Source organism: Mus musculus, chromosome X, assembly GCF_000001635.26.
Source record: "Mus musculus strain C57BL/6J chromosome X, GRCm38.p6 C57BL/6J".
In the NCBI taxonomy this organism is placed as follows: domain Eukaryota; kingdom Metazoa; phylum Chordata; class Mammalia; order Rodentia; family Muridae; genus Mus; species Mus musculus.
In genome coordinates this window covers 85,701,590-85,723,320 of record NC_000086.7, presented here as the reverse complement: position 1 = coordinate 85,723,320, position 21,731 = coordinate 85,701,590, and the positions used below count along the sequence as shown (strand labels likewise).

At 37.6% G+C, this 21,731-nt stretch overlaps 1 protein-coding gene across 8 annotated transcripts in view; it reads left to right on the top strand.

The window, feature by feature from the left end:
* Positions 1-21,384, top strand: part of Gk (glycerol kinase) — a 74,883-nt gene extending 53,499 nt beyond the window's left edge. For 3 of the 8 annotated variants that reach the window (NM_008194.3, NM_001331046.1, NM_001294138.1), the window contains 7 exons: positions 7,578-7,656; positions 8,883-8,979; positions 9,963-10,047; positions 10,602-10,722; positions 10,836-10,979; positions 12,190-12,270; positions 18,925-21,384. In NM_008194.3, the coding sequence (NP_032220.1) occupies positions 7,578-7,656; positions 8,883-8,979; positions 9,963-10,047; positions 10,602-10,722; positions 10,836-10,979; positions 12,190-12,270; positions 18,925-18,935 (618 nt within the window). In that variant the 3' untranslated portion in view covers positions 18,936-21,384. Of the gene's footprint in view, positions 1-7,577; positions 7,657-8,882; positions 8,980-9,962; positions 10,048-10,601; positions 10,723-10,835; positions 10,980-12,189; positions 12,271-16,996; positions 17,084-18,924 lie in introns of all 8 variants that reach the window. The other 5 variants (NM_212444.2, NM_001294140.1, XM_006527831.3 and 2 more) reach the window with 3 other exon arrangements.
* The last annotated feature ends 347 nt before the right edge of the window (positions 21,385-21,731 follow it).

Sequence of the window (21,731 nt, the reverse complement as noted above, 5' to 3'; positions counted from 1 at the left end):
GGTGCAATGTGTGCTTTGAGCTTTACTAAAGTGTCTTTAATGAATGTGGCTGCCCTTGTATTTGGAGCATAGATATTCAGAATTGAGAGTTCCTCTTGGAAGATTATAACTTTGAGTATGAAGTGCCCCTCCTTGTCTTTTTTGATGACTTTAGTTTGTAAGTCAATTTTATTAGATATTAGAATGGCTACTCCAGCTTGTTTCTTCAGACCATTTGCTTGGAAAATTGTTTTCCAGCCTTTCACTCTGAGGTACTGTCTGTCATTTTCCCTGAGATGGGTTTCCTGTAAGCAGCAGAATGTTCGGTCCTGTTTGTGTAGCTAGTCTGTTAGTCTGTCTTTTTATTGGGGAGTTGAGTCCATTGATATTAAGAGATATTAAAGAAAAGTAATTGTTGCTTCCTATTCTTTTTTTCTTTTACATTTAAAAAATATAATTCAACTAGATTTCTAAAAGTATATATAATTATTTCATAGCTTTAATCTCCCAACCATGAAGAACACTTCAAATAATTTACTCCTAGAAACTTTGCTAGCAATGTTGCAGTCTGTTGTTGAAAGTTTTTATTTCCTCTTTTTCTTTCAGCATACAATGATTGGTAGTTTTCTTTATAACTGAGAGTATCTAATATTAATTGACTCATTATATACATTTCTGTATCCAGTATCATTGTTTTGAGGCTTACTCTTGCTGTGTGTCACAAGCTGGTGTCTAGGGTACTTGTCCCAGCCTGCTAAATGCTGGCATTATGCATATTTGCCACCACACCCTGCCCCAAAAGCATTTCTTTGCTCCCATACCTTTTATGTCCAAGTATGTATACATATGTATGTATGTATACATGTATGTACACACACATATGTATGTATATATGTGTGTATATGTGTATGTATGTATGTGTGTGTATGTATATATATATATATATATATATATATATATATGTATATATATATGTATATATATCAAACTTGGTTTCTTGATGTGTAATTCTTTTAGTAAGAATGTAGGATAATAAGCCTATTTGCTTTTAGGCTTTTACTTACTTTTTTCCTCATTTGGGGAAAGTATACATTTCTAGATTAGCAATTTTTTCCTACATCCCCTGGGGTGCATTTAGTTATTTGAGACATAGTCCAGACTGGCCACAGAAGTCTTTCTCCTTCTGCCTCCTGAGCATTGGAACTAGCACAGTTGGCTTTTGGTACTATTGAGACCCCTGCTGTCACTTTGAATGAACGTAGTTGCTTTGCAGATTGTTTCTCTCATTCCCTGAGAGCTTTTAACATTCTCTCTTTAGCATTGGTGCTCTAGAGTTTTGCTGTGATGTACCTGGGTTTGGATTTATTTTTATTTGTCCTGTTAGGTACTTGGATCCCAAGCTATCATCAGAGCTGGAAAGTTCTCAGCAATTATCTCTTCAGATATTACTCCTCTACCATTACTTCCATCTTCTTCTGGACTTGCTATTGGATGACTATTGGAACCTTTCAGACCATGCTTCATGTTTGTTAACTATCCTTGTTTATATATATTTAATCTCTTTGTTTCTCTGTGCTGCATCCCTGGTGAGTTACTCAGTATCTACCTTCCATTTCTAAATTATTTCTTTTTTTAAATATTTTTTATTATTACGTATTTTCCTCAATTACATTTAGAATGCTATCCCAAAAGTCCCCCATACCCTCCCCCCGACTTCCCTACCCACCTATTCCCATAAACCCAAATGCATAAGATCCATTTGTTTTGTATTGTGAAATGTTAAGAAAACACCTGAAGAGATATGAATTAGGGCTGGAGAGAGGGCTTAGCAGTTTAGAGGACCCACTTTCTAGTCCCAGCACCCACATGGGGGCTCACACCTTCTGTAACTCCAGACCCATGGAATCTGCCACCCTCTTGTGGCCTCCACAGGTACTGCATGCAGGGCAAATACCCATACACATGAAATAAAAATAGATCTCAAAAAGAATATGGCTAGAGAGAGTCAGAGAATATAATAAAATATATTTAAGTTTAAAATTGGCTTTGAATAATAAAATACATAACAAAATATGAATTAAACCACTGTGCAGCTTATTAAATAATTACAAAGGGAATATGATGTAATCTCTGCTCAGGTCAGCTCACAGACACCAACTTTCAGGAACCCCTTTATGCCACCCACAGTCACAATGGCCTGTGTTCCCTGAGAGCAACAGTGTCCTAACTTTTAGCATAATCATTTCCTATGTTTAATTATAGTTCTAAGGCTCTAATCTGTAGCCTTAAACACTATGCATGTTGATGATAGGTTAAAATATACAGGGAGAAATTGAAAAAAACATAAACATGTGCTTGTGAGTCTCAGTTCTGCATCTTTTGGTCTGGCTTCTTTCTTATGATCTGGCATTATTCTTGTGACATCTACCCTTATGTTTAGAGACAGCTGATTCTTTGCTTCTTCCCATTACTACAGTTTAGAATTTAAGTTTTGATTGTATGTGATTGGCTTTGGTGTGTGCATATTATAAAAAGTGAAGATGTAACACTTGTATATATGCCTTCTAGCACACACACACACACACACACACACACTCATATGCCCATATATACACTCACACATTTTATAGGAGTAGACTCTCTAGGCCATAAATTGTGGGTATTGTCTCTTTGAGTACATCTTGCCACCACTTTGTCACAGTAGCTTAGGGAGCTGTACCCAACAGCAGTGTAGCGGACCACTAATGTCCTCATCTATGTGTGCTCTAGACCTTGTCCCTTTCCTTTTATTTAATATTTGAACTAATGGGATTTTTGTTTGGTTTTCGCATCTAGCTGATTTTGTTTCCTTTTTCCCTTGAGTCACAATTTCCTGTTTGTTTTGAGAAAGGCCCTCACACTGTAGTTCCAGCAAAACTCACACTTGCCAGCTTCCTACTTAAGCCTTCCCAATCCTTGGATTAGAAGTGTGTGTCATATGTGTGCATTTGTTGTGCTTGTTGTTTCTAATGGAATCCATGCCCCCAATTTATCTCTTCAGTTATTCTTAGCACTCATTTTAAGGTCTTTGTCAGTCTGAAATGAATTTTATTGCAGATGCTAAATTTGGTGGCTGAACTTTTATTATGGATTTCTTCATGAATTTAAACATGTTTTATGCACCGTCCATTATGCATAGCCTTAGTCAGTAAGTTGACAAGTGTTTATTTTTTCATACCCCTACATAAGCAGAGCTCTTTCTAAGCCTCTGGCTTCAGGCATTGTGCCTGACTGTATTCCCTGTCTTGCACAAAGCATTTTCCTCTTGAGGAAGCAGTTTCTGGCTACCACTCCTACTTCTTGTCACACCCAAGAGAAATAAATCAGAAGCCACTATTCTTACAGTGAGTTCTTACTATACTGCCATTTCCAGTCTTATCCACATGAATGTTCCTTTGTATCCACATTAGTGTATTCTACTTTATAGTTCTTTCTTCATTTCGCCTGTGTTGAAAAACAAAACAGCGTTTTAACAGTATAGACTATGTTTTTGTAAGCATCTACATAATCTTCATTGCCAGGAGGATTTTTTTCCTGTTCCTCTCCAGTGATTCTAGGCCTAACATTTTTAAATCTCAGAGTTCTCACTTCATCTTATATGGAAAGGAATCAGGGTACATGATCCTTATGTTATTCTGAAACTGTTGTCTCATGTCACACTGTTTTGCTTTGTCCTGCTGTTTCTGGTTGGAAAGCGTTTCTCCATGGTGGAAGCAAATAGAACAAAGGAAGGCAGTTATGTCGTCAGTCTTCCTTCTGTCGTCTGTCCGTAGGACACTGTCGTCCTGAAGCCATGCTTTCCCTTTCCTTGTTCCGCTTCCTTTTTCTAAGTATTGTTTCATAAAACCAGCCTCGTTTGGGGGCCTGTAATATAGTCCTGAACTTTGCCCTTTCTTAGGCCTTGAGACTTCCATGTTCTGTATTTTCTTATTAGGACATAGGACTTTTGTGTGTGTGTGTGTGTGTGTGTGTGTGTGTGTGTGTGTGTGAGTAAGTAAGCACTTGACTGCATGAGCGGGCCATGACACGTGTGTGAGCTCAGAGGACAGCTTGTAGGAATACTTGCTGACTCCCTTCATAGGCTTTCAGAGGAAAGCCAGACTACCTGTCCATTTTGTCCATCCCTTTATCCTAACAGCCCATCAAAGTGTATAGACAATACAAAATCTTATGTTAAGCTGTCTTTTTCTCCTTTTAAATATAAGCATTAGAGGCTTCTGTATTCTTCTTTAACTGTCTCTTTGTCCTCCTAGTCTATCTATGTGGACTGGTATGATTTAGGAGTACCATGTTAGTACTATTTTTAGAGATTTTCATTCTTGTGCAAGATTGTGCCTCTTAGGTAGAAGCCTTTGGAGTTGCCAGTGATTGGACATATAACAATATTAGTACAACAAGGTTGAATGACTTAAAATAATACTCCTTCATTGTCTCCCAGTGCTGGGTAGCTAGCATCTCAAAGGTTATAGGTAGGTGTGGACTGAGGTTCTGGGCTTATCTGGCATTTCATCTGCTTTCAGCCTGATAAGGGCTTTTGGCAGAATTCAACCCAGTTCCTTCTCATAGGAAGGGATTCTCGTTCTCTCTAGCTATCAGCTAGAGACCACTCTCAGGTTTTAGAGACTTTGTGTAGTGTGTAGTTCCTTTCCATGTGGGGCTTCTCCAGCTTCCTCAAAGGATAAAGGGGAGGGAGAGTGCCCAGCAAGATAAGAGCAGTGGTCTTATGTCTCATGATCACATGTATCATTGTATAACTCTGCCACCTTTAATTAGAAGCAAGTCACTGATTCCATTGTGCCACAGAATCACCAGAGAGCATGAATATTAGGAATTATGAAAGCTATGTCAATTAAGAATCTGGATATATGCTACTATTAAAATTTTTTGGACTTTTATAATGTACATTCATGTGTGTGTGGGGGGGGAGGGTAGCCCAGTTTTAAAGGTGCATTCTTTACAGGCGTGAGGACCTGAGTTTGATTCTCAGAGCACGGGTGAAAACAATTAAGCATTGTGATTTGTACTTGGCAGAGATAAGTGGATTTGTAGGGTGCCCTGGCCAGCAATCCCAATCTTGCAATCCCAGCCTCAGACTCCAGTAACAGATCCTTTCCACAAATAACATCTGAGGGAAGGGCACACACACACATGGGGGATGCATGCTTAGTTTTTAAATAATACATTCATCTTGTCTGTTATTTGATTTTTTAATGCCTGCTTCTTTTCCATTGAAGCATGCAACTGTTGCTGCTTCTTATGTGCACCATTACCAATGTCTTAAGTTTGCCAAAGTCTAAGAGTTAGAACTAGGTCTGATTTCTATTTGTAGATGATGCATTGAAAAATCGGAGCGTTGCATTTAGTATGCAATTTATAGTAACTTGATGAGTGGACAACTATGGTCCCTTCTGTATTCTTTTCCTGTCCGGCTTCAAAACATTCTATTCCAGTCTATTTTGTCTCCTGCCTCCGAATTCAGATGACTATGTGGCTTTTTAACTAACTTATTTTTCTGAATGTAATTATTTTTATTTATGTCCATGTGTGTTTGTCTGTGTGGGTATTTGCAGATGCTCAGAGACCAAAATAGGGCTCCTGTCAGATCACTTGGAGCTGGCGTTGAAGGTGATTGGGAGCCACCTGATGTGGGTCCTGAAGAGCACCAAATGCTCTTAACCATCAACCGTCCCTCCAACCCATGCACAATTCTTTTTCTATTAAGAGGCTTATCTCATTTTTATTAAAGGTGATTTGATTGTTTTGAGGGTGTGTGGCTCTTCCTTGGTTACCTGAACTCAGCAAAGAAATAGTTATTTGATGAAGTATCAACATCCGACCCATAGTAAAAACAGACAAATTCTACAAAAAAAAAAGAATTAAAAAAGCATAATTACAAAAAAGTCACTACTTCCTCCCTCTGCATTTTGCCTCTTAAACTTTAAGCCAACGGGCTAAAAAGCAGAGTAGGGAGGGGCAGACAGGCAAGGATCCTCCCCAGTCTCTGTGGCCTCACAAGGGAGAGGCTTTTTTACTTAAAAAGGCAGGGGCAGGAGGAAGTGGAGGGGACAAAGATAAAAGAAAAGGTCACTGTTGCCTGTTTGAACTCAGAGAGAAAAAAATGCCTGGCCTGTATGAAGATAGAAGCCCCTCTGAAGAAATGGGCTCGAGAAAGGCAACCCTGGGATAAGTCTGTCCCCAGCACCACAGGACTCAGAGGGGGAAGAAGGTGCTAGTAGAAGCAGCCTGCAAGAGCCTCTGAAGTCTCCAGCACCCGCTACTGTGTGCTGGTGCCCTGCTGTCTGCTGCCCCAGCAGCCTCCATAGTCGTTGTTCTGTAGTATGGCGGCCACTGGCTCTGGTTCTGATAGTGCTGGCTCCACGGCTGGGCATACTGCTGATACTGGTTATAGCTGGGCTGAGGGTAGGTCTGGGCAGTGTGTAGGGGTAGTGGTGGTGTATAGGGGGCAGGAGGTGGAGGTGGTGGGGCTGTGTAGCCCTGGGTGTAGCCTCCTTGGTTGTAAGGCGGCTGGTTTTAACTAGGCTGTGGAGGGCTGTAGCTGCTCACTGTAGGGCTGCTGGTATTGGTGCTGGAGCCAGGGATGTTGCTGTTTTTGTTGTAGCTGCTGGCTCCCAGAGGGTTCCGAGCAGTCCTATAGCTAGATGGTGGTGGTTGCTGAGGAGCCGGGTGATAGCTGCCTCGGTTGTTGGAGTTGTTATTATCCTGGTTGGTGTTACCCCAGCGGTTTTGGTTGTAGTCACTACCTCCGCGGTGGCTGAAACCTCCTCAGTAGTTGCCTCCTCCACCACCGCTGCCACCACTACCTTCCCGGTTCTGGAAGCCTCCTCGGTTGCCTCCAGGAGGGCCTTGTTTTTGACATGTATTCTTAATAGTAAAAAGTCATGATAGTTCGTTTAGATAAGTATTGTAATAGTAACCATCATTCTGAAGGTTAAAAATGGAGCTCAGAAAGCCTATATAATTTATCTGACATCAGATAGCAATTAAGCAATGAAACTTGGACACAGATATGATTACAATTATATGTTTTCACACTTAATTCTCCCTCCCAATGCCCTGGAGATTGTCTGGGTGTGGAGAGATATTAGGGATCTAACCCCATGCCTCTTTATCCCTGTAATGTATGAATAATTACTCGTATCTTTGCTGGGTTTATGTTTTATTTTTTTCTGTGCTATTAGATATATAAAACATACTTAAATTTTTACTGTGGCTCATTGCAGTAGCCTTGTGCGTGATGTAAGTTTTATAATAGGTAACACTTATGGTTAAGTAGCTTACCAAATTGTACAAAGATCAAGCTGCTTAAAAGATGGGTGGCCATCTATTGGGATGTTTCAAGGGTACGCTGCAGCGGTCACTTCTTTCCCCTATCCACAAGATGCTGTAGGTAAAATTGTTCGCATTATAAGACATGGTTTTCATGTTTGTAGGGAACCCCCAAATTGAATCTCTTGAATGTTCTCTACTTAGAATTACTATACACAGATAATACCCTTTCTAGTGGCAACACACATTCTTTGAATCCTTTTTCCCTGCAGGGTTCCGTGGCTATAGCTGGTGCTGTAATCCGCTGGCTAAGAGACAACCTTGGAATTATTAAGTCCTCTGAGGAAATTGGTGAGTATGCTTTAGTAAAGAGTTAAGCTGTCTAAAGAAAGCCAAGCATTCCGGAGCATGCCTTTAATCCCAATACTAAGAAGGCAGAGGTAGGATCTCTGTGAGTTCCAAACCAGCCTAGTGTACATAGCAAATTCCAGGCTAGCCACAGCTACATAGAGAGACTCAGTTTCAAAAGAATGAAAAAAGGTTAATATTTTGTCTCTGCAATCTGTCAATATTAACTTTGCCACTAACTTGATCTATGAATTATGTGGGCCTTTCTTATAAATTTGATTTGTCCAGAAAAGACTGTTTTATGATGATTTATTACACAATCAGTGGACATAATTTGTAGTAGTTATTAACAAACTGGTAAAAATCAGGCATAAAAATTGCCGATGCGTAAAACTGAACACCAGAGAGTGCCTGAATCTGTAGGTAAAGCAGTGTAGTTGCATGTTATGTGATGAGAAAGAGCTTTAACTTCAGAATTAGAGTGAACATTAAAACTCTGGTACTTATAAATTAAGCATTAATATGGCTGTATTCAGCCTGTGGGTAATTGTTTTGAGCTCAGCTATTCGCATTTTCATCTACTTGTTTAACTTTGCCCGAAGGGAAGACAATCCGAAATGCATTTCTGCAGAGAGGCTACCTTATCTCCTAGTCAAGAAACTTAAAAATCACGGAACTGCAACTGGGGAAATAGTTCAATAGGTAAAATGCTTAAAGTGCAACTGCAAGGATCTGAGTTTGGTCCCCAGAACTACATAAAACAAAAACAGAAACAAAACAAGCTTGCTGGCATCCACAGCTAACCCCAAGGCTGGAAAGTTGTAGTCTTGCCTTTGTGGCATGTTCCAGGCCAGTGAGAGACATTGTCTAAATGAAGAAAATGGACATCTCCTGAGGAACAACACCCAAGGCTGACTCCTGACACTTAAATGTGTGCACCCTCACCACATACACACATACAACACACATACACATGGAAATGAAATGAACTGGCTAAAGGGAATGAATCCAGGTCCTTGGTTTCTTGAGTTCAGTTTGATTTGTGTGTGGGGAGGTATTCAGTGTAGGGGAAAAGTTCTTGTTGCTCTTAGCATTCTACTGTAATTACTAACCCTTTGATGCTAATGAATAGACATCAAAAATTCTGATCTAAATCTGAAAGTGTATGTTTATTTACAAAGTAAGAAATTGGTTGGTTTTCTTTTTTTCTTTTTCCTTTTTAATACTAGAAAAACTTGCTAAGGAAGTAGGTACTTCTTATGGCTGCTACTTCGTTCCAGCATTTTCAGGGTTATATGCGCCTTATTGGGAGCCCAGTGCAAGAGGGTAAGTATTTATGTTGGTACAAGTAATTCACTACCTATTTTAAAACAGCCAGAAAAAAAGAAAATTGAATGTTCCTTATACAAAGATAAGATAAATGCACGGGGTGGCAGGTATCACATTATATACATCTCTCCAAACATCACACAACATGACAGTAGTAATATATACAGTCATTATTTATTAATTGAACAGTAAATGGTGATAAAAGACATGAAAATAGAAGGGAGCTAGGTGGGAAGAGAAAGGCGATTATTAGGAGTGAGACCGTAATGAGTTGAATATGTTTGAAAGCATTATGTAGATAATATGAAAATGTCATAATGAATCTCAGGATTAACTAATAAATGCTAATGAAAATCAAGAACAATAATGAAAAATTAATAGTATTGACAATATGTGTATGTTAGGGGGGTCTTGATTACTTACTAAAATAGTTAATAACTAAGTAATCATTTTCTATTTTTACCTGCACATTGTAGACCAAATTACTAACATCTAAATGAATGTGATTTGATTATGTGTTAATATCATGTGTCCTGTTAGATCACAGATACTTCCACTTGTGGATGTAGGGCTATGGGCTATAAGGACATCCTGAACTACTCAATGAATGTATCCAATTTTCTTTCCTGCTTACATTTCTGTCTATTGAATTCACTTTTTACATATTTGGGACATACTGTCAATGGCTTAATCTCAGCACTGACAGAGTGATAGGCATCTCTATACCCATAGATGAGTTTAGCTCTCAGTCCTCATCAGAAAAGAGGTAGTTAATACAGAGACTCACAAATTGGCCAGAGTGGAGTAAATAAATGTCAGTAATGTGCTTCATTGAAAATGGGATCCCTATCCAAGGGGCCCGGGACCATCACAATAGAGAGAGGACAAAAACATTGTAGGAGTCAGAGGTTGGGGAAGAAAAGGAAATCCATGGCCTATTTATACTATTCTAGTCTGAAATTCTTTGTGTGTCTCATTAGGATCATCTGTGGACTCACTCAGTTCACCAATAAATGTCATATCGCTTTTGCTGCACTAGAAGCTGTTTGTTTCCAAACCCGAGAGGTAAGGAACATAGGCCTATTTTTTTGTGTGCTTTGATCCATTCTTATCACTCTTAAATTAAATATTAATTATATATTTATGCCTGAAATTTATCAAGTACCTAAAATGTTCCCAATTGAAAAAAAAATGTAGCCTGCAAAAACACGACTCTAAATACCAGTGTGCCCTCTCTCCCCTGCCAACGGTCATTATCTTATCACCAACATTTATTACCAACCACTGGGAATTCTATGTTAGAGAGAAGACTGGGTAGTAGAATAGTACATATTAGGCAAAGGAAAGAACACAAACACAAGCCTCAAGACAGGAAATGCAGGTGCCAAATAGAATTGCTTAGCTGGCTGAATAGTAGGGTGAATACAGAGGTGTGAGTCCAGAAAAGGTTGACTGCAGTCAAGATCAAGGAGGGCTCTGAGGAGCAGAATAAGATGTCTCTATGTCACTCTTTGGGCTGTGATAAATACTTCCAGGTTTGTGTAGGAAGGGTTGTGCCATTTTTAGACATGATACTGTGACGTGGTTTCATGATGCTAGTTGCATTTGCTTTGTTAAAGATTTTGGATGCCATGAATCGCGACTGTGGAATTCCACTCAGTCATTTACAGGTAGATGGAGGAATGACCAGCAATAAAATTCTTATGCAGCTACAAGCAGACATTCTGTATATTCCAGTAGGTTAGTAACCCTTCACTCCTTTAATCCTCAGAAGTACTAACGTTGGTTTGGGAAGAGCGGATCCTTCAGGCATATATAACTACACACTTGTTGATATAGCTCTCTTCTCTCAGTGAAACCCTCCATGCCTGAAACAACTGCACTAGGCGCTGCCATGGCAGCTGGGGCTGCAGAGGGGGTTGGTGTGTGGAGTCTTGAACCTGAGGATTTGTCAGCTGTCACAATGGAGCGGTTTGAACCTCAGATCAATGCTGAAGGTATAGTTAAAGAACAGAACGTTCAATGGAATACAATAAAAATGGCCTTTAAGTGTGGGAGGGGGGTTTCTTCCCTTTGATTCATCTACAAGTTATGGAGCAAAATCATTTGGCTGCTAAACGTGTATGCGTGAGTGGGATGGGTCCCATCTATACTGTTCAGGAGAGTGACGCTTCCACCTTGTCAATCAGCTTGTCAGCCTAGGGTTTTGTTGTTTGTTTGTTTGTTTGTTTGTTTTAAGTGAGACGGGAGAGCCAGGTGTGGTGGCACTCACCTTTAATCCTAGCACTCAGGAGGCAGAGGCAGGCAGATCTCTTGTGGGTTCCAGGCCAGCCTTGTTTATATAGCAAGTTCTACGCCAGCCAGGGCTACACAGTGAAATAGTGTGTAGTGGTGTAATTGTCTCAGAGAAAAGAAACTCTAAAAAATATAAAGTGAGAAAGGAGATCCTCTCCTTAAATAGTCCTAGGCAGGATTCTGCATCTGTAATGGTGCAGCGTCATTGTTCACTTTTGCATACTTTTTAAAAGAATTATTTATTTATTTTATGTATATAAGTACATATAAGTACATAGCTGTCTTCAGACACACCAGAAGAGGGCATCAGATCCCATTACAGACGGTTGTGAGCCACCATGTAGTTGCTGGGATTTGAACTCAGGACCTCTGGGAGAGCAGTCCTAACTGCTGAGACATCTCTCTAGCATACTTTTTATATTCTAGATTTTCACCTTAAAAATCCTATCTAAGATGTTGGGGATGGGGCAGTTATGAATTGAACCTTGCAAGCAACCATTATTTGCTAATTCCTTCAATTCTGGTTTTTCCACATTATACTTCACTTCTCTGCCTATGTCAGCCCTTCCTCCCACCCCCACTTCCACCCCCCCAAAAAGATGAGAAAACAAATCAAACAGGATTTTCGTTTTGGAATCACCACCACTTTCATGTGAATAGTCACATAGCAGGTAGCCTGTCTCCCAATCTCCCCTAGCCTCACGCTAAATTTCTATTACAAATGATTTCAAAGCATCCTTCCCCCTTCCTCCCTGCCAGTCACCACCAGGTGCATATTCCCAAGTCTATGTTCCAGTAAAGCCTCACTTTGGTTAAATGTGAGCAAGGGTTTGTTAGAAGTGCTGAGTAATCAGTTGTAAGTATTGAACGTTGAACATCTCATAAGTGTGTTTCTCCCAATTCTAATTTCAGAAAGCGAAATCCGTTACTCCACATGGAAGAAAGCTGTGATGAAGTCAATTGGTTGGGTTACAACTCAGTCTCCAGAAAGTGGTAAATTGTTCTTCATTGGCTACTCTTGAGCATTTGTATTTTTTAGAGACCTTTTTCTTAGTGTGTTAGTTTATTCAAGTGTATGGCTGTTTATACTGAGCCAGACTGCTCTGAAGAAAAGCGTTATGCTATATGTAAAGTTTCTTACATTTTGAAAACACTTCAGAGTTCTAGACATCAAGTGGAATTTACAGGTTCCTACACCAGCCTGCCATATCACTCCTTATTGATTTATTCCTGGCATATCAATGAATAACTGAATTTTCCAAAAGTAAAATTATTTCTGGTTCTTTCTTAATGAAAAAAAAATCAACTAGACTCTTCTTATTTTCCCTCTCCTTGATCATGTCTACCTTTTTGGGAGGCTTTTTTCATCAGTAGAAGCAATTGAGGGGTATATTAACTTCCACATCTGATTCCAGACACTTACAGAAAGTACTCAGGCTGAGTAAACCATGATGCAATGTAAATTCGTATGAAACCAGACAGGAGGAAGTAAGCTAAATATAGTAAGTTGGAAGTTTTATAATTGAGAAATGCCATTAGCAGAACATAAAGAACTATTTTAGCTTTCAAATCACGTAGGCAGCAAAGTATTCAGGTTTAGCAAACTATTCAGGTTTCAATAGCTGCAGGCTGCATTTGACGACACGGTATTATAGTCCTTATCAAAATTCAAGATATGGAGCAGATTGAATTGCACACTTTATTGAGGAAGGGTTTATTTTTTCCAATTTTTTATTAGGTATTTACTTCATTTACATTTCAAACGCTATCCCAAAAGTCCCCTATACCCTCCCCTTACCCTGCTCCCCTACCCACCCACTCCCACTTCTTGGCCCTGGCATTCCCCTGTACTGGGGCATATAAAGTTTGCAATACCAAGGGGTCTCTCTTCCCAGTGATGGCCAACTAGGCCATCTTCTGCTACATATGCAGCTAGAGACACGAGCTCTGGGGTACTGGTTAGTTCATATTGCTGTTCCTCCTTATAGGGTTGCAGACCCCTTCAGCTCCTTGGATACTTTCTCTAGCTCCTCCATTGGGGGCCCTGTGTTCCATCCAATAGCTGACCATGAGCATCCACTTCTGTGTTGGCCAGGCACTGGCAAAGCCTCACAAGAGAGAGCTATATCAGGGTCCTTTTATTACCCGGCTTCCAAGCCTACATGGTTAATCCGTGTGGCTTCTACTTCACTGTGAGGTAGTTTTAGCCCTGGCTGTTCCTAATTAAAATTATATCTTTATTCTCCCAAATAAATTTAATATGCTTTTGGTTTGAGGCTGGGCTTCTTCTTTCTCCTTTCTTTTTCTCTTTTTAATATTTGTTTGCTGAGTCTCATGCATAACCCAGGCTCAGCCATCTTTTTCTAAGACGGTGGGTTACCTTCTTTTTGCTATGACTGCAGTTTTGAGACCCTAAACAATTACATTTCTCGGACATAAGTAGTACTTTTATAGCACACTCCTGGGTTCTGTGTGAGCTATAACAAATATGGATTCTGATCTCTTTGCTTATTCCCCTAAATCAATACAATGTGAAGTTGTGTCTATGATTTCTTGGACTAGCTGATTTTTTGTTAATGAAACAACCAGCCTGGCTTCTTCCCTCCTTCCCAACATTTAATACACATATTTTCTCTTCACTATCTCTTAAAGATAGGTTAACTTCAAATTTTCACAAAAGCAATTGATCATTTTCCATTTATATTCCTTACTGACAATGAATCTGTAACACTTGAAAAAAAATTGTAAAAAAAAAACAAACTAAAATTGATTCTCTTTTATTATAATTATAATTATTATAGTTTCATTTTTCTTTCCTTGTTTGTATGTGGTCTCATCCAGCCCAAACTGGCCAGGAACATATTTTGTAAAAGTTTGAATTTCTGGTCTTGTTGCCTCCACCTCTGCTGGGATTACAGATATATGTACCATTATGTCCAACTTTCAATGTTTATTTTCTTTATTTTTGCTACCAGCATCAGTAGTAAAGGGAACGTCATTTGTTTAGAGTTGTAATTTGTTTTCAGTCCTAAAGATTGAACCCAGTGTCACATACGTAAGACTGTATCCCAGTCCTCCCTTTGTTCTCTTTATATATTTTTTATTCGTTTTTAAAATTAGCTTACACAGTAATGGGCTTCTTTATCTCCAGCCATCTTTTACTGTTTATCTTGAGTAGGGCTTCATTCAATTGCTTAGGATGCCCTTGAACTCACTCTATATAGTCCAGCCAGTCCTTGAACTTCCTGATTGCCCTGATCCAGACTCCCAAGAAGCCAGTATTAAGGTCTGCACTGCCAGATCCACCTCTTAATTTTATTCTTGTTGAAGTTAGACCAGCCATTAAGCATATTTAATAATTTTAGGGAAACATTGAAATGTATAGTGTCTAGTAGGATCTCTAAGGTGTACAATTAACTCAGAATAATATTCAAGATCTTGCTAACTATATTACTTTGAACAGTATAAACTATATAATGGCAGTTTACATTCTGTGTAAGCTATATGATTATAACAGTACAGACAGAGCCCTAACCTAAGAAAACCAAAAAGATATTAGAATTGTTTCCTTGAAACTCACTCTCTTTAATTTAATTTATGGAAAAGATATTGTATCACTTAATTTCCCAAGGTGCATGTTAGTATTGAAACAAATGTATTATTTGGTTTATAAATGTATTTGAGTGCACTGTAAACAAATTTAAAACGTATTAAATATGATTAATTATATAGCTAATAATATGAATTATATGATAACATGTATTAATATGCTAATATTACAGATGACATTATTACATAATGCTTTTATTTTTACATTTATACCATGTCCAGTGTAGGAGTTTCATGGTTTTTAGAGTATTATAGAGTATTATAATGACTTGGCTTTGGATTTACAACATATCAAACACTTTGAAAGTCGTTCAAATCGGTTTGAATATATTGCACAACTATATGATAAGTGTGCATAAAGTATAAATTCATTACATATGAATATATGAATACCTATCTACCATATATGCATGACTATCCCACTAGAAAAGAAATAGCTTCATCAAATGGGTACCACCTAATTGAAAGGAGCTCCACACACCTTCCTTTCTGTTGTTATTTTTTTCTTTTCTTCTTTTGGGTTGCAGTGTCATATAATTTAGGATCCCTTCATTCACTACATAGTAAAGGATTACCATGAACTTCTGGAAGCTCTGCCTCCAATCCCACCACGTAGTTTTTGTAGTGTTGAGGAACTGAACTTTTGAGACTTGTGCATGCTAGGCTAGCATTCTACATCCCTAGCCACAATCACACCAGAACTCACTGTAGGGGCATCAGAAAAATCAGCTATTGTAAGTTATAACTAATGGCTTTCTTTGAGAGAACTAGACATTTTTCGTTTCTAAATTCAAACAAAATTGTGATCTCTACAAATATGGGTATACAAAGGTTTATCTTTCACTTTTTATAAAAAGTAACAGTAACAGAATAAGGAAAATGGTTTCTTGAACTCTTTATTGAAAATCCAGTTCCTAAGGGGGAAAGAAATACATGATGAAAGAAAGAAAGTCCTTTTATAAAATACAAACAACTATCTTCAGACCACATAGCATAAAATATGCCCAGGATAATCCGTATCTGGCATATTTGAATGATACCCTGTAGAATGGCTGTACTTTTTGTAACACTTTGTAACCTTATAATCTAGAGTCTGGAATTGTAGCTCGAAAGCCCTAGGTTTAATCTTTACCACCCCCAAGTATGCTAAGTAGTTTAGATACACCATGTGTAGAGGAATGTGTCTGCGCATGCACATGTATGTTTATAGGTCAGAGGACAACTTTGCAGTTGATTTTTCTCTTTCCAGCTTTGCATGGGTTCTAGGAATCCAACTCTGGTTGCCATTTGCACAGAAAGTACTTCTACTCACTGAACCATCTTGCCAGCCCATGGGCACATAATCCTTACATTTAAGGGAAGAATATGTGTAATGCATATGCTTACTCACAAATATAATCATGTTCTCTAGTAATTAATAAAATTTAGTTTGATTATATCATTTTGTTTCAGCAGTATTTACTTCATCATACACCACAGTCTGTTTTGCACACAAGACCAAATCACTGTTTAAAACAAAAAAGACCTGAGTGTTGGAAAGGGACATATAGGGAGAAGGGAGCGCTAATAGAGTAGGAGGGAGATTAGAGAGTTTATAGTGATTAATTAGGTTATTAAAGATTAGAGTGATGGAAATGCACTTCATATATGTATGGACTTGTCAAAGAACACATTTAGTAAAAATTACATGTACAAAGAGTTTGAAACTCATCTAAAGTAGATTAATAAAACCTTTCTAATTTATTCTTGAGTGAATTACATTGCTCATTTACTATCACTGGGAGAAGAATCTAGAAAGCTCAAACCAATAGCCTCCCAAAAAGCTCTCCATAGGCTCTCTTTGGCTTTGCCAGTGGAAAGCTGATGTTGGGTTCTGTGTGTTATGCTCTTGGCTACCTCTAGCATGCTATCTGTATTGTATATTAACTTTCAGAAGCCTTGATATTGATTATATTTTTGATTTGAAGTAATAACTCTTTGCCAGCTTTGATGAATATGCTATATTTATAACTTGTTTTGCTATCATGTGATTCTTAACATAAATATTGTAATTATGTGTCTCTCTTTTGGTTTGCTTGACTGGAATTCCCTTCTACTTGGATGACCACAGGTGACCCTAGTATCTTCTGTAGTCTGCCTTTGGGCTTTTTTATAGTGAGTAGCATGGTAATGTTAATCGGAGCAAGGTACATCTCAGGTTAGTTACTCTTTAAATTAGACAACTTGTATTAGTTAGCTTTAATGTGTTTAATTTATAACTCAGCAGAAAACGTATAGTGTTTTTCATTCTTCCTATGTTTGAAAACCCAGAAAAAAATCAGTTAAAGGCTCAATTAGTTATATCGGTTCATCTTTGGGGACAGTTGGAATTAAGGACTATGTCTTTGCTTAAGCATTTTCAAAAGTTTTATCAGATGATTTCTTTGAAGATCTACATGCTGCCACCAGCTGCAGCAGGAACCAAAACCAAAAAGTACAAATGCTAATTTTTAACCGAAAGGAATTTCAGAATGACTGATGAAAGTTAAAGTGTGATTATGACATTAACCATCTTGGTTTTAAATGTGTATGATTTTTGAGACTTCTAAATATTTTCTCATTATGTCTTACTAGATCCATTCTTGAAAGAGGTTTTGGTCAGAGCTTATGAGCTGAGTTTCGGCAAAATTCTAAAACTCAGTCACATTTCTTTTAGTGAAAAGAATACATTTTGTGAAGTCTTTTAAATTATTAATTGAATAAATTCACATTGAAATAAAATGGAAATATTCTCTGCACAGTAGCTTCTATATTCATATGATAATGACTCAACATGTTAGGAAATGCATACCACCACCAGTACTAATTTAAACATAATTGCCGTTTTGGAAGCTGCCTCTGATGATTCTTCAGTTTTTCTTCCGATTTTTACCTTACGTGGAAAGTATTGGTTTCTTGTTGCATAGTTTCCATGAAAGTGAAACTTGCTTTTATTTTTCAAGCTTTATATTTAGAGGAAAAACGAGAATAGTTCTTGTATTTCATATGATGTCTGACCTTGGTTTAAGATTTAAAATTTAAACTTCAATCATGTAAGGGATATCTGCTTATGGAAAGCCAACAAGCCTTTCTTTATGTTGGCATTGTCAGTTTGATGTCATCTATAAATATGAAACAAAGTTTTTATCACCATAACATGGGGTTATATTTTAAGTAATAAAAATGGAATTATTTGCATGAGAATTTAAAGTTAGATTGTAATACCTTTTCCTGTATTCTTCATATTCAATTATACTCAGGATAAAAGTGTTTAATCACCTAAGTTAGACTATATTACCATTTCCTGTATTCTTAAGCATACTCAGGATAAAAATTTTAATCACCTACTTCTGTACTAACACCACCTTATTTTGGTATCGATGCTAATATGCTAAAGGCTATGTCTACAAAACATAACAGAATTATTAGATATTTGTTCTTTTTCTGTTGCTAAGAAATGTTTAACAGAAAACTCAACATTGCCATGAGAACTTTAACTTTACAACAATAAACACTGTTTTAGAAAGTGTTCTATTGTCCTGAGTATTTTTGCTATATGATGATGACCTAGAAAAGATAAGGGAAAGGTAATAGCTGAAAAACGTGATTAATTTTGCTTTGTGTTTCTCCTTTGATACTATGATAGCATGCAAAGTCCCCAACACTATGGAAACTGAGACATCTAGTGTGTCTCTAAGTTAAATGATATAGTGAATTTCAAAACTAGTAGGCTTCCTTTCAGGTCACCATCTTTAGGCTTTCTTTTTGGTGACATCTGCTGAGATTCAATAGTAGTAGCCACTGTTTGCCTTTATCAAGAGTGGTAATCTTTGCTAATTTGGAAGTTGGCCCAGTTACATTTGTTACTCCTTAACTATGAAGCATTATATATAAATAATGGAATTTGCTAGATAGAAAGTATAGAATTTGTAGCTTAAAATAATTGAATAGTCTTTATTGTTTTAACTCTTGAAATGCATACATGCCTTATTGACTATTATGGTTTTTGTCCCCTTTTAGGTATCCCATAAATAATACCACCTCACGGATTTCCAAGATGCAAGCTTTTTAATGTGATATGAAAATCTGACTATTCTGTCTCATAGTATAATGATGCTATTCATAGACTCTGATTTTTTTCATAAGCCACTGGCTGCATGATCCTCTAAGCAGACCTATGACTTGAAATAAAGAAAGTGCAGCAGAAAGAATCCTCCAGAAACATTTAATTTTTTTTTAACATTGACAGTTAAGATCGGGTCAGTCACCTTTGAGGCTGACCTCTGCCTCCACTGTCATGATGTCCTACACTATTCCCGTTAAGGTCTAGGGTGATTTTGTATCCTGTCTATTGAAATGTGCCATTCAGTATATTCAGATGCTAGTGGATTACACATGTTTGAGGAAGAGGTTGTTACTAACCTGTTCAAAATGAGTGGCTTCTTGCTTGTTTGCTTTTAACAGCTCAGATGTCTTCTTTTCTATATATTAGAAGGCCACAACATTACTGGATATTTCAAATGGAAACATCTAAAGAATTGTTGGATAATGATTTGCTATTCTTGTGGCTTAGACATTTTCTGTACAGTGTTTGCCAAAATTCAACCTTGTCAGGTGTTTTACACTGTCCACTAACTACCATAGCTTTCTGTCTGGCTCTTACAGGATAGAACACTTTCTTTTTCTGCTTTTTTTTCATTTCTCCTTTTTATATTTTTATTCTGTATGTATAACATACATGCCTATATATTTTATATGCTGAGAGTAACCCATTTATAAATTAAGAGCACATTATATTCAATAAGTTATAAGAGGGCTGGTCTTAAGTGGACTACTATGTATATAAATTGGGGGAGGGCAAGCTGTATACATTTTTGGGCAACGGTTATGCATATTATTTACCAGAAGAAAATTTTCTTATAAAATCAAACATTTGAAACTTAAGTATGTATTCAGTCAATTAAAATGTACTATATTGTAATTTCAACTATATTTCTTATACTCTACCATTTAATTATCTCAGCTGGAAGAAAAGCAACTGTGGCATGTAACAGTAAATACTCTTCTCAAACATGATTCTAGTCCAAATAAAATTTTTCCTTTGAATTGATGTTTTCCATATTTGAGCTCCTATTGAAGAATTATCAAATTCAAAAGCTAAGGGGAAAAATATGTGTGAATAAAGCCAATAATGCCTTTTAAATGTTATTACCCATTAATAAGATGTTCTTATTTTCTGGTATGATAGAAAATTATGTCTACTTAATAACTGACAAAAAAAAAACAAGTATCATTGCAAATGCCTCACAGTATAACCAGTAACTTCTCAAATATTTAGAAGGATTGGTTATAACTCATTAACCTAGCTTCCTAACATCAATTTTAAAATGTATTTGTTTTATAGTAAAAAAAAAAGAAAAGGATACTTTATAATTGTTTTGTTTTGTCATTTTGGAATGGAAAATATTGATATCTTAATAGAAAAAGTTTTATTTGGAATTAATGGTAGATTGTCCTTCCCCTCTGCATGTGCTGCTCCCAATGACTGAAGCTGCTCGGTGTCACTGATACAGCTGCCACTTACGTGACATCAATATAGAAAGATCCTGTGAAGTTATTATGGCAGTGATACTTTTAAACTTAGTTATATTTCTACAAGGGCAGGTTGAGTTCATTGTAAATAATTGTGTAAATCACTGTTCTAGTAATTTAAAAATAACATTAATTTTTCTACAAAATGCGAGATTTATAAATGTTTGAAATTGTACCTATTGATAATTAATGGTAAGTTTACTTAAAATAAATGTATCCCTTATTTCTTATCTGCATTTCTCATTTCCAGATGAAAGTTTAGTTATCAGAGATGTTTCAGCACACACAAAAGCCACTTTTCAGTACTTGTTCACATGCACTGACGAGCTAATTAGCAGCAGAAGTGGTTTCTGGAATGATGAACACCTTAATCATTCTGTTAGAACAGATTAGACAGTTCCTACCTCAGCATTTTCAGAAAACACACTTTCAAGGCCAAAAGCCATCATCATCAGTAGAGTCTCCCCTTGCTGAGACCTAATTATCTCCGGGGTTCCATCCTTTACCTCAGCTTCTGTCTAGCTGGGTTAGTCAGTGAGGCCTGGAACACTGTTGCTCTTTCATACTAATGCCAACATCACCACATTTTGTTCTCCCATTGATCCGTAAAATAAATAATGCATTAATGCTTCTTCATTGGTACCCCCCCCTTTTTTTTGAGACAGAGTCTCACTATGTAGGCCTGACTGTTTTTTGAGACAGAGTCTCACTATGTAGGCCTGACTGTCCTACAACTCACTCTGTATACCAAGCTGGCCTTGAATTCATAGAGATCTGCCTGCCTCTGTCTCTTCCAACTGCTGGGAATAAAGACATATGCCACCATGCACAGACCATCAAATCTTTTTTAAAATTTTCTTGTGGAGTATTAAAATTAAGTAGCTTTTACATTTTCTTTCTGTCTCTTTGTCTTTCTGTCTCTGTATCTACCCCACATCCCGTGTGTCTCAGTTAAGGTTTCATTGCTATGAAGAGATACCGTAACCAAGGCAATTCTTATAAAGACTGCCACCAGGAGAGACTGTCTCATGGGCAGCTAGAAGGAGGGTCTCTTCCATACTGGGAGAAGCCTGAGCATAGGACCTCAAAGCCCGCCCACCCCACCCCCCCCACCATGACAAACACGCTTCCTCCATCAAAGCCACATCTACTCCAACAAGGCCATACCTCCTAATAGTGCCAGTCCCTGAGCCAAGCATATATAAACCACCACCGTGTGTGTGTGTGTGTGTGTG